The 13,669-nt window shown below is 32.3% G+C and overlaps 1 protein-coding gene and 1 long non-coding RNA gene across 2 annotated transcripts in view; one reads left to right on the forward strand and one right to left on the reverse strand.

Moving 5' to 3' along the window:
* On the reverse strand, positions 1–2,400 carry LOC137923427 (uncharacterized). The gene is made up of 4 exons (XR_011107557.1): positions 2,127–2,400; positions 1,452–1,534; positions 896–1,045; positions 1–119 (listed from the first exon to the last, which is right to left on the reverse strand). It is a non-coding gene; the product is annotated as an uncharacterized lncRNA (long non-coding RNA).
* A 1,663-nt stretch (positions 2,401–4,063) lies between these two features.
* Positions 4,064–13,669, forward strand: part of LOC137923468 (uncharacterized) — a 32,183-nt gene continuing 22,577 nt past the window's right edge. Inside the window, exon 1 of the mRNA XM_068766726.1 lies at positions 4,064–4,147. Coding sequence (XP_068622827.1) covers positions 4,122–4,147 — 26 coding nt within the window. The 5' untranslated portion in view covers positions 4,064–4,121. The remainder of the gene's footprint in view (positions 4,148–13,669) is intronic.

Raw genomic sequence — 13,669 nt, forward strand, 5'->3', positions numbered from 1 at the left:
TTGTGCTGGACTACACCAACATAGTTGAGGCTGATCTCTGCAGTCGAGTAGGGGTGATGGCAATCAGTTTGTGAGCAGTTTGTAACAGGCTCTTTTATGGAGAGACAATTATCGGAAGCCTGTAAAAAAAGATAATTACAACTAATTTATTAAATTTTTTATTTAAGTTTTGAATTTTCCAAAACCTTTTTCATCCTTAGCTACTAAATAAAACTTTTCCTTTTGTATTTTCCAATACCTATAATTTATTTAATAATATGTGACAATTCTACTTCACACTCACTGTATACCACCTAAGTGTGTTATTTATTACAATGTTAATATTCATCATCATCATTATATTGGCCAATAAATGCCCACTGCAAGGAATAATTTCCAAAAGATTCCGAAGATCTTGGGCTGCCTACATCCAGTAAATTCCCTCAACCTTAACTATGTTGTTGATCCACCTCATTGACCTACCCACACCGCATCTACCGGCTCTTGTTGCCACGCAAGAACTCTAGAGCCCAATGTACAAGCTGTGTGTCAACTCATAGCTACTTCGCACAAGCGATAGTGTTGAACTTAGTTCTAGTTGTCTCCTCATTTCTGAATTATTCATTCATTTCTGTCTTAAACCTAATATTTTAGAGAATGAACCATGTAATGTTTTGAATCTTCTTGTATCAATGTAACACAGTTACACAAACAACCATTTTAGGCTATAATAACATTATCCTTCATTATGCTTTCTTTTTTATAGGCTCTCTTTTATCCTCGTTGCCACTTGTAATATTTCACACTTCCTTGTTTCAATGAAATTCAGTTTTACTATTGTAATAAATGATAGTGCAGATGGAACACTGCACAAGTACACATGCGGATAGTTCGATGCATGAATGTTGAAACATACCAATGTCCTTATCTGTAGTGCATACTCTGATGACTAAATTGCAGGCGATCCAAGAAGCCAGTTTTGCCAGTAGCAAGTTCATTCCTCTGTCGAGTGAAGGGCTGGATGAACAGAACACTCCTCTCTGATCTCAGTGCCATTACACCCACTCTGTAAATCAACATATAATATGGTGAGATAACACCAGCATCACCCCCTTACAGCAATTCAACTTATATACATGACAACAGAATTCTGGAATTGTTACCTACATATCAAACAATTGTTACTATTTCATAGGCAAAATCTTTTTATTATATAAATAAGTCGAATTACAAATATGAAGCAATCCATTATATTATAAAAATATCCTTGGACATTAATAACATCATTTTAATGAAATTATCTATCACAAGATAAAGATTACAATGTTAAAATTAAATTTACAAGTAATCTCATTTTAATTTCATCAAATAGGTAAGCTGGGGAGGCTGCAAGTCTTCACTTAATTCTTGGTTTTAAATACCTCTTGAATTTGGCACCTGGAATTCTAAGAAAAAATCTTTGTAGAACTAACCTGACAGTCAGAATGTTGAGAGTTAATATTTTACATGTTATGTAGGAATCAATCACCTCTTTGTTCTCATCATTTGGCAGCTACTGGAACATAAAAAGCAAGGTATTGCATTGTTGCATTGTATCTAAAGAAATTAATGCTGTCAGTCTTGCGGCTCTTACAGCTTCATCAGAATGAGTTCACAGAACAGAGGGGTCCGTGAACAAGGTATGTTATGAATCAGTTGTTATATACTGAAATAATGTGAACTTAGCAGTAAAGTATAACCATTTCCCTTTATAAGGTCAATTTAAAACTAGTCTTACCATATATCTTTTTCTTTGATTGCTTATTTTTCTCCCTTGGTAGCTAGTCCGAAAATGTCATATTTGATGGAAACATTTTGCATGTGCACGATAAGAAATTAATTTTAAGAGACTGACTTTAAGTTAATAAAAAAGATTTCTACTAAAAATATAACAGAACCTTCAGAACTTATTTTGAACAGCTGTTCAAAATAGGTTCTGAAGGTTCCAGAGATAGATCTAGTTTGAGAAGCTTCTCAAACTAGATCTATCTCCATTATTTATCCATTAAACGAGCCACATACAATAAATGGTAAGCGAACAAACCCAAAGGCTTGTCCTCATCAAAATAAACCTAGGAACGTTAATTGGTTAACTAAATATTATTTACCTTCCTACACGTGAAAGACGATTTGAATAATGGTCCTTCCTTTATTCCGAATGAGGTTGGTGCCGATTGCCTTGCAAACCTTATATAGCTACATCGACCTCAGGGCTCCAGCTTACAGTGGTCCTCACTTGTTTGGTTTCGGTTGAAGTAGATGCTGTTAGCCCGGGGGCTTTTACAACTTCATCAGAATTGAATTCAAGGAGCGGAAGAGTCCGTTAACCAAAACTTTGTCTTAAAAATTCTTCTATTAGTATTTAAAGCATACAAAATTATGAACAAATATTCATTTGTCGGAAACGATCTTTACAGTTTTTAAATTTCATGGTGAAATTGACATACAACTGGTATTGCTACAATAAAATTTATAATTTCCATACCGTTGTTATCTTAAAATATATTTTAGTGATGGAACAGATAGGAGCGTTATTAGTATTCAAAAGTATAAACTTTTTAATAATATATGATATGTTTTTTTCCTCTATTTTTCAAAGTTATTCTATATAAATAATTTGGACAAGAAATATTGATATAAGCTTTTTATAGTGAAAGAACATATAGTTATTGCTACCAAATTCTACGTTATCTTATTTCATAATATAATAACGTTTCTTTTTTAAAAAATAAAAATTCTGCAAAAAAACGTTTCTGAACGATTCAAATTTAACAATCAATACTATTTATGTAAAATATAAATGATACGCACATCGTCGTATAATTAACCATCTTATTTATAACAAAATCATTGAATATGGTTGTTAATTATACACGTACAAAATTTTGTATTTAAAGTATATGCTACATTACAGGTCATTAACACAAAGCTTAACAAACAAATTGAACACCTTGCCTAAATTTAAAGAAGCTGTACGGTTATTTGGTAGCTTTAAGACAATTACTTTTTCTTTAGCACAATTTTTAAATAACATAGTTAACATCTTTTGCTCAAAAATTTCCAATTCAATATAGAATTAACCAATTTGTTCTCACATAATTATATATTTTTTTTAATGTGTTTCTAATATTTCTCTATAAATGTTTTCATTTTTATGAATATATTTTACAATCAAATACTCAATTTCCAAACTCCCTATTTTGGTTAAAATTATATTAGTAGTAGCAATACAAAATTTTGCAGTGTTTAATCAAATTAATAATATTTTTGTTTTATACAAATTTATTGCACGTTTTTATTGTTGAAATTCTATAAATAATAGGAGGGATATTATTAAATATATTTAGTATTTATTTTAAAATCGGTAAACCTATCGGAAATATATTATTAAGTAAAAAATTAATAAAACAGGGTCTTCCGTAAGAGTATTTCCGTTTTATTGTTATACTTGTAAAATTTATAAGATATATAATATTAATAAGTTTTATCATTATATCCTTAGCGCAATTTTTATTTTCACTTTATTTTTCTATAAGTGAATTACAATGAAAAAATTTTTATTTGAATATAAGGCCATGCGAAGCAGATCTAAGTCGGAAACACGGCTAAGAGATATACAAATGTCAACTGAGGAACGGTAGTACAAACGTTTATATCAAATTGATTTTTATTACTAACTACCCGTATTTATGATAATAATTGTAAATCGAAGTGTCTCTAAAATGTTAAGTTCGTTCTGAATGGTCGATGCGTTACAAGTGACCACGGTACATTGGAGCGCGGACCGCCTGGCGCGGATGAAGTGGATCACCGGAGCGCAACGAAAAGTAATTTGTACAAAAAACAGAATTCAACTCTCATTGCGAATGGTGTGTTGTTCGTGATGTTTTGTCCGACCGCACAATATATCGGCGGTTATTGTTGCTAGACGTTTTTACAGCATTCGCGATCTGAACGCGCCGGTAACGTTCTGAATTGGCAGTGTACTTTCAATTTTACTTTTGTTGTTACCTCTCAAACATTTTTACGAAAAACTGTAGTTTTCAATGCTTTTATACGGTGTGTTATTGCATTAGAATAGTTACTAGTGCCGATTTGGGAATATGGGTGTATTCAAGTGGTTGCGGCGGTGAGTACGTATTTATTTTATATATATGATAAAAATTGTTATAAATAATTCATGTTTTTCATGTACTAATTATAAGTTCTTAAACAACACTGAAAACAAAATCTTCGATTTAACAAATGTTTGGGGATGAATAAATCTATATTATTACTAAGTATTTTTGACATCAAAAATGCATACCTCTTTAAAATGACCTAGCATTTAAAAAAATATATTTTGCAAGAAAAAGTTTATAAAACTTCTTTTTAGTTACAATTTTTTTTCTAAACGTTTTTATTAACTTTCTTTAATTAAGTATCTGTTATATACGTTTACTTGTATACACAGCTCTTCACAAAATTGTGTTAACACCATTGATTTCATTACAATACATTTAGATCACAATGCGAAGCGCTATTGTGGTCTCTACTATTAATACAAGTTTTGTTGCATCATTATTATACTTAAATGACTTGTCAGAATCTCAACAATTTTATTAAACACTAAATCTCAAGCGTCTGAAACCGTTGGACATTCCTTAACTTTAAATATTTTTCTTAAAAGTTTCGTGTTACTAATTTTGATTATCGCATTACCGTCTACTATCGATTATCTTAATTAAACTAAATAATATTTTAGTCTTGTTATTGAAATAGGATCGGTCATCATTGCGATCTTTGGGGGAGTCCCCTGATCTTGGCTGTGGGCTTCTATCAATTGATATTTCGAAGATTATTAGTGAAATTTCGTTGTTAACCTTTTTTAATTTAATACGGAAAATTATGTAATATTTAGTAATTTACGACGCGAAGCTTACTAACTTGTCTCATGTTCAGCTATTATACATATTAAATTACTGTAAATATTTAAGTTTAAAGATTCTTCTATAAATAGTAAATTATAATAGATTTGCTGGATACAGACGCGTATTCAATAAAGCAGGTCGAGTGTTGTATAGGTGAGCTTGATACTATGGCTTCTTTCTCTGAATCGAGGGTGTGCGGCTTCAATATAAGTTCCACCGTGTGAATCATGCATATTTCCGCACTTGTGGACAAATTAACCTGATTATTACAAGTTAATAATAAAATATTATATTATAGTAACAAGTTAATAATAGGGTTAACGAAAGTGTTTCATTACCACGTGTCATACCAATGATTTTGTTCAATTTTTCTACCGTCTATTGCGGGTGTACGCTGTCGAATTAATAGACATTATTTAATGAGTTTCTTTCAGTATTCGATGGCAATTTTTATTCGAGAGTGAAACTACATTGTCCATTTTATCGCGTATATATTTTTGTTGTTTTCAACCAAGGAGTTTGAATACGTCTCTGATCGTAACTATACGTTTATTTAACAAAACTTTTTGTTGCATTCCGATTACGGGTCTATTACATTTGTAGAGTAGCTATAATTCTTTAAATAATAAATTATTTTACCCAACCTACCCAGAAATTGACAACATTTTTTAATGTTTATAATATTCGTTATTTGCAGAAAAAAATTAAAACATCATAAACACGAGAGTCAAAGTTGTTATTTTCGATTATAGATATAAAATTGAGATTTGTAAATAATGTAACATAAATCAACATCTGGTCGAAATTAGGGTGGATTGGACAAGCTAACCGCTCCGGTCGAGCTACTACCCACAAATAATTTTTAATGTTAATTATGGATAAGACTCGCTAGGAGCGCAAAGCAGAATTTTAATAAAATAAATATTCCATAACCTATATAATATTATAAAGACAGACAACGATGACGGTTGTACATGTAAAGAAAAAATATTTTAGCTATTGATGAATAAATTATTGAAGTTTAACCAATTTGTGAAATTGTATGTTGTTAATTGGAATAAAAAAAATATTGTCGCATATTTTTATAATCATCGCTATTAAAAAAAAGCAATGAATTATAGCACCTTGTCTTGTGATGTTCTTTTTATCTATAAATTTGTTTTGACTTTCATGTTTACGTGTTAATTTTAACCGACCGTAGAATTACTTGATATAAGTATCTTAATAAATTTTCTTATAATGAAAATACATATCTAAGAGATTACCTCCTATGTACTGACTCATCACGATATCTTTGAGAAAGAGGCCTAGAATCTTGGAATTTAAAGGGAATATTTAATTTATCGAATTGTATATAGCTCGAACAGGTCTATTCGTAAAATAAATATAGAAATAATTTCGGCGCACTGAATCAAAAAATTATTCAGAAGGGTAACAGTTTGTTTTATGAGTTGCATGATGTTTATAAATATGCAGAAGTAATTTAGAAAGGGCAATGATTAAAATTTCTATTTGCCTTATCGACGATGAGACGTCAATGAAGCATTGTCTGTTTACGCTTTTGGAAGTATTCCACTTTCACCTCTGTTGGTTCGAGCGGCGAATTGTTTATTGCTTTTGCTCCCTAAAACAACGAATTAACGCCTTACTGGCTCTGTTTGTTGATCTTAACAGTAAGATCGGGTGGCTAATACAGATGCTTTCTATTGTAATTTAAAAATCATTCGAATTACGTGTACTCGAATAGCCGTACTTACAACGGACTCGTTCTTATTTACTTCAGATATTCAGGTACATGTTTGTTTACATTTATTTTATTTATTTAAAATTCATTAAAATAATAAACATGTCTCCATAATTTGTTAGCATAAATAACTTTAGAAAAATATCCGAACATTCGATCTCTGCTTATTAATAAGCAATTTATATCAAGCCAGTCTAATCTCTAAAAGTAATTGCATTATTCATTATTCACAAATAAATTGTACCGTACGGTTAATTTAGAATTTGTTTTCACGATGATCAAAGCGATAATAACTTTTTAAAGTTTTGTTTGTACTTTTGTAATGTTAAGTGTGATCTCATTTACAATTACGATATATACTTGCTTTTCTTTTCTTCTGTTGCTTGACAAGCTGACGGAATCATCACATTTATATAAATAGTGAATGTAGGTATTTATACATATATATTTATATATGTATACATATATGTATATATATAAACACATATATACACTTTAAATTTTATGGTATATTTATGTATAATTTTATTATGTAGTAGCTATTTGCATATATGCTTTTTTTGGTGATTCTCTTCCTTCTCAATTTGATTTTACTTTATTCTATTTCTAGTATTTTATGAAATTAACTAGTTTCACCTACCTTGTCAATTTAACTCTGCACCGTTTAACGGTTAATTGGCAGTAAAGGCCTTCGTGATCAAGTTCGCCATTATACAAAAATGTATAAAAAGTTTTTAAATAAATAAATAAATATACATCTCCAGTACTGACCAGAAACTATTACTATTTATAGATAAAAAAATTATTCTTTAATGTGTTGGTTGCTAAGCGCGAAACTAAAGAGCAAGCTAGCTCAACGATGCTCGGCAATTTGCTTTTCTGGCACGGCCATTTTTGTTGATTTTTCTCTTTAAGACAATAGGATTTTTAATAGAATTTTCTTTTTACTGTGACAATTTATTACGACCATGACGTAATTTTCGATTAAAACTAAAAGTCACGTTAAGATATTTTGATTAATTACATAATGCAATATATGAAAGAGAAAGAAAAATTGATTTTGTAAATATTGTTTATTATTATTTTAAACCAATAAATGAAATGAAAGTTTATGTATTTATTTTTTCAATAGAACTGCAAGCCAATGATTTCGACAATCTTCTGTCGGGGTAGTTAATTTTATAATGATCATTATCAACCAAATCAATATTAATCTAATAAGCTAGAATGTTATTAATAAAATTTTTCTCTATTGATTTCATTGCGTCGTATGAGCACTATAATAAGAATATATGTTTACTTCACGATTAGTTCCGACCGATGGCAGCGTTGTCCCAACTTGAGGGCAGTTTGAAAATGCATAGATATTAAAGAAATCCTGAGGTTATATCTCGTATTGATATAAATAAATTTTATTAAGTAATATATATATTATGTGGATGCTTAAGACGGGCATCAAGACAACGCGCAAAGATACCCAGAAAGCAATGGAAGGGGTTATGCTCGGAGTTCCGCTGCGAGAACAAATCGGAAAAAAGATCCGATGAAGAACAAAAGTCATCGACATGACTCGAAGATTCGCTCTGAAATGGCAGGGTAGCCAGGCTCTTCAGGTGGACCAACGACATTTTTAAGATCGCGAGACGTCGCTAGATGCGGGGCGGCACAGGACCGGTCATCGATGCGATCTTTGGGAGAGGCCTTATGGCATTGAAGTGAGCGTCTGTCTGTCTGTCGAAAAGAAGAAGAATGTTAATTTCGTACTGGCGATTTAAAAAAAATATATTAAGGTTTTTTTTTGCAAAGACCCTCTTGGTTACGGAAATTCACAGTCTGCGAGCTTGAGTAGGCAAAACGCAAAAGGCGACGTTTAAGTTAAAATTCGTGTTAAAATCGGCGCGCAGAGACTTGTCCACTTTTACTCATTGCCATTTTGTTTGATTTCATTCTTTTTTATTCAAAGCCAACTCAAATAACATAAATATGACCCCGGTTTTCTTGTGCAATCTTTTATCAAAAATTGTATTTTTTTAATAAGTTAAATTAATTAATTGTTTACTGTAATTAGAAAATGTCTTCTAAATAATATACATAAAAAAATTAAATATAAATTTTAATTTATGGCATATTTAGTTATTTAAGGTAATCTAAATGAAGATATATTTCCGCGTGTCTTGCGTAAGTGAAAAAATAACGCCGTACAAGATCTGCGTGAGCCTTTGTTACAAAGTCATCGTTGTGACCTTTAAATGTTGTTGAACTGCAGTTTCGTATAGTTGTTCATAGCGCAAGTAACCAAAACCGTGTAACCCTTGTGTTAAATTAACACGCAAAAACTATTGACATTACCGCTTTATTGATATTGTTTACCTACCTAAAGATCTATATTTTTAGTGTTATTGCAACATTTTGATTTGATTTTTTTTTATCAGTCTACCATAAGTTGTCACCCCTACCTTTCCTTTTGCTTTACGAAGCTAATGAAAGCCTCCTTCAACCCCCTTACGGGTGGAATGAAGTAGATTCCGATCTGTATTATATGAAAGCTGTAAGCCAGGGAAGACATCCAGTATCACTTATTAATAAAAACACTGAACCTATTTATTATAAAAATATGATATCAAATATTGTATATTTTACTTATAATTTCCTTTCTCTGAATGATCGGTCTCGCTCTTTATGTGTTTTTTTTCTGTGTAGCTTGATAATATTGTCAATGCTTGCACTTAATGCTATAAAAAGTTTTATATATTGGTTTCTTGATTTATTTACCGTAACCTTGTTTATTTTGGACACGGATTTACTTTTATTTGTCACATTGTTCTCTTAATTTTAAAAATGTGTGTCAGTTTTTTTTGTCTTGTTCATTACGCTTTACTTTGGTTCCTAATCTTGAATTTAGATATATAACTGTGTATATATATATATATATATACACACACGGAGAACAAAAATTTTAAATTACACAATGATTACTAGGCTAGGCTCTACACTAGGTGGATTGACGACTTATTTAAGGTTGCGGTCATCGCTACAATTTCGCTGGGAGATCCGTTGAAGAACCAGTCACCGAAGTAGCTCGAAGTAGCTCGTTTGAAGTGGCACGTAACTCGTGCAATCGACAGCCGTAGGGGATGAAGATTTCTAGTGGCAACCAAGTGTCGGTACACGCGGCGTGGTAGGTCCCCCATTATGTGGACGGATGACATTGCCAAGGTCCCGGAAGTCGCTGGATACAGGCAGTACAAGAACGTTCATCGTAACGTATTCGATTTTTGCTGAAGGTTTATGCGTGGCTTCCACTGCAACGCATAAGCCCTCAGTCTATCGGTAGATATGAGGATGACGTATTGTGCAACGGCCTCATTCGGTTCTTTGTTTAAAATAAACGTGTAGACGGTAGAGTTAACTTTAAGTAGATCGGTAGTCGGGTACCGTAACTTAACAATGATTTCGGTGTATTGTAAAATCGATTCCAGCCGTATCGATCATTTGCCTGAGAAATTGATTACACGCTGTTGTGAAAATCAATGCAAAATTGCCTCTTACTCTACATATCGTTATTTACATTCAGCCATTATAACATTGCTTCATTCACGTTTCCTCATAGTGTGTTCGCTTTAGATATCGCAAACTGTGTCGCAAATCTTCATCGTATCGAAACTTTCATAGTAGTATTATATAACTTATTGCAATTTCTTTAATACAATACTATATAGTGATACGATTTGGGTATCGCCTGATGGCGTTTGACGTGCCCGCCCAATAATTGAACCGCTGGGTATTCAATTATTTATATTATTATTAGAAAGCCTAATTTGAAAGAAACTAGAATCTGATTCGGCTTCTATTATTACATCTTTCAACGTAAAGCTACGAGGTTTCTAAGCGCACCCTGGTCTTAGAAGAACCGACATTATTATACTTGTGGTCACTTTGACAATATCCTCAATACAATTGTAAAGTAATCAATTCCAAAGCTTTATTATCACTTAAAAAAACCATTACATCTTAATGGGTTTTTAGGAAGTTTTAATGAACATGAACAAATTTTATTAACTAAGAGACTAATTTTATTAAGCATAAAGTTATACTTCTTCAAATTTTCACTACACTCACCGTCCAGATTTGAGACTAGAAAATGTACGACGATGACTAGTTAGATAGGGATGAGTTTACATACATGAATTATCTGCATGGCTGGATTAGTGTTCGTATTTTAGGTCGAAAATTTTTGAGGTTTTTAGATTGATTTTTACACTTAACATGTGTTTCGACGTGTTCTCGCATTCATACTTCTTAAACTTTTAAAATAGTGCATTTGTTTACAACGATTCAGGCTATTGAGCTGTTAACAAAAGTGGGATGACATTTTTCGTCAACTGAGAAAATAAAAAAAATAGTCTGGTAAACGCATATTTACGTTCTTTTACAATTGTAAATAGACTTCAACAAACATCTGTCTCTTTCATTTACTTACAGATGCGTGTTACAAAGATCACTTTAATATTTAATGGAATCAGGCGTTACCTCGCGGAAGTCTATCCTAAGTAAGAAAAGGACCAATATTTAGCCACTTCCGCACATGCAGTGGTAGTCGTGCAATAAAGTGCACCGCCCGCCAGCCCACTGATAAATGCGTATGCGGCACCCACTGCATGTGCGGTGCAAGTGGCTAAATATTGGTCCTTTTCTTACTAAAGATCACTTTATTTACTCTGTCACGGAAACTAGTTTTTGCGAATACAATTGCAACGGTTTACCTACATTGTTTTAAATTTGAGAAATGCTTTCTCAAGATTGTTTTCGCTAGGGCCGGCCTTTAAACCCAGACGGATATTCTTCATTTCGCTTCGTTTTTTTTTAATTTGTTAAAGTAATATTTTTAAATATTAACATTCGACGGATAAAATTAAAAAAATATTTCTAAGCTCATTCACGTCACTAGGGTGTGTCACAGTCGGTTTATATGGTTATATTTAATTTCGCATTGTGTTTTTCAGTTCTATAGACACACCTGAAACGTATTCAGAACCGTTCCGTCATTATAATAGAGTTTAATCAAATGTAGAACGTCAATAGTATTCTCTCGCAGCAGGAAGTGTTTTTTGTTAACGATTAGATCGGATCTGAATCGGTAAAAGTGTATTAGACGCTGACGTTTAAGTTCGATTATTATCGTTTCATTGTCTGTCGAATTATTCTTTTTTTATTTTTTATTCGACAGTACTGTTTCCATCCGAACCAATTTTATGATAAAGATTTATTTATTAAACGATTTAGATAGTTGAATGTTGACGTAATGCAAAATTGGATCTATCAGAAAACACGACGACAATGCATAGCTGATTAATCGGAGAGGTATTAAAAGTTACGGCTACTGTATGCCGGTTATGTAAACTCTGAAATACTTAATGCAATTACTTCATCTAATATCTAAACTGTTTTTAAAATTATTCTGTTTTACTTTTCTCACGTATTTTTTTTCCGATTTGCTTTGCTATGCATATGGATTTGCAGTATTCGCGAGGTTCGAAAGGGCGATGGCGGTTAGTTTAAAGTTTTAGTTCGTAGTTAAGGCAGAGTGCTCGTTCGGGAGCTTTGGCTTGTGTCGCTAGATTCTACTGTTTTACTCGCATTGGCAACGCTCCGTGGAGTGACCTGGTGCATGCAAAGGTAACTGGGCTTACGCTGTCATTCGATACCTGTTTAGCATTCCGACTCAAAGGCGCCCATGAGGACCGTATCTAAACTTGGTCGATGGTTATTTCCTACATGTTTTATTTTTTATTATTAGATATTAATGTTAATAAACAAGATCAGAACACTAATTATCAGGTTTTGTCGCTAAAGATGAATGAGAAATCGAGGCTGTTACACAGAGAACGAGCCTGCATAGGGAGAATCTTTGAGTTTTTGAACACAGTCTAAAAACTTGACGAACCTCAAAAACCTATTCTCACCGGGAAAGTCGACGCTGTAATAGGCAAAGGGGGGTATAGTTCAATGCGATGGTCTGCACAAATCCGTATCACACAATGTAAATATTTTTAAGACAGTACACGACGCGGTGAACCGGAATCTATAAAACATCATAAAAGATAAGATTATTGCACAATTGAATTCACGACGCCCACCATTGCCGACACTATTCAAGGAGAATGAGGAATTGATCTTGTATATCGTGTAGATACGAAAAAACTACGCGGTCAATTTCTATTAAATGTAATTTATTATTTTAAAGTCAATAAAAATAAAAAAAAATTATTATTTTAATGTCAATTTCTATTTGTATTTTTAATAATAGTATTAAAAAAAAAGAAATATCAGAGAAACAGTTCATTTAAGAGGATTTAAAAAAAATTACATAAAAAACAGTGAAACTATAACATTATTAGTAACTTCAGGCTTGTAAATTCAGTGCTGTGTCGTTTAGATGAGAACATGTGAAACAATTTTACGTGTAAAAGTTCCTTATTATAGTAATTAGCGAGTGTAAAATAGTGGAGATTTCGGTGAAGTAGTATGTAGCGGCCTGAGCCGGTGTTGTCCTGGGAATCTTTGAGTTCCGCTACCTTTTAGGTCTTAAGCCAAGCGTTCTTTGCGCCCTGCTACGTGATACCCGCGGAACCTCCAAACGCCTGTTGGACTGCTGTCCGGCCCTAAAACATGCGGTATGTGACCAAAATTTGGTATCACCGAATTAAATTCTGAGAGGCCTCGTTCTGTCTTTCATTAAGAGAGATAAGACTATATCAAACATACGGTACCTTGTTTTTTTATTGTCACGTTATAGGACATTAAATTTCAACAGTTAGGTTCATTATTTGTATTTAAATTCTTTACAAAATGTGTACGGGCCATATCAACCATTTTCATGCGGGTTTATAAACCTAAATTTAAACATGATTAAAATTTATCGTAATTGAGATTACATTAAACAGTACGAAACAAATTTCGGTTTTAAAAAATATCTATTTGTTTCTAATATTCTTAC

The sequence above is a fragment of the Battus philenor genome, unplaced genomic scaffold (assembly GCF_028537555.1).
Source record: "Battus philenor isolate CCGP_79_NKW_IND1 unplaced genomic scaffold, ilBatPhil1.0.hap1 SCAF_21, whole genome shotgun sequence".
Classification (NCBI taxonomy): Eukaryota; Metazoa; Arthropoda; class Insecta; order Lepidoptera; family Papilionidae; genus Battus; species Battus philenor.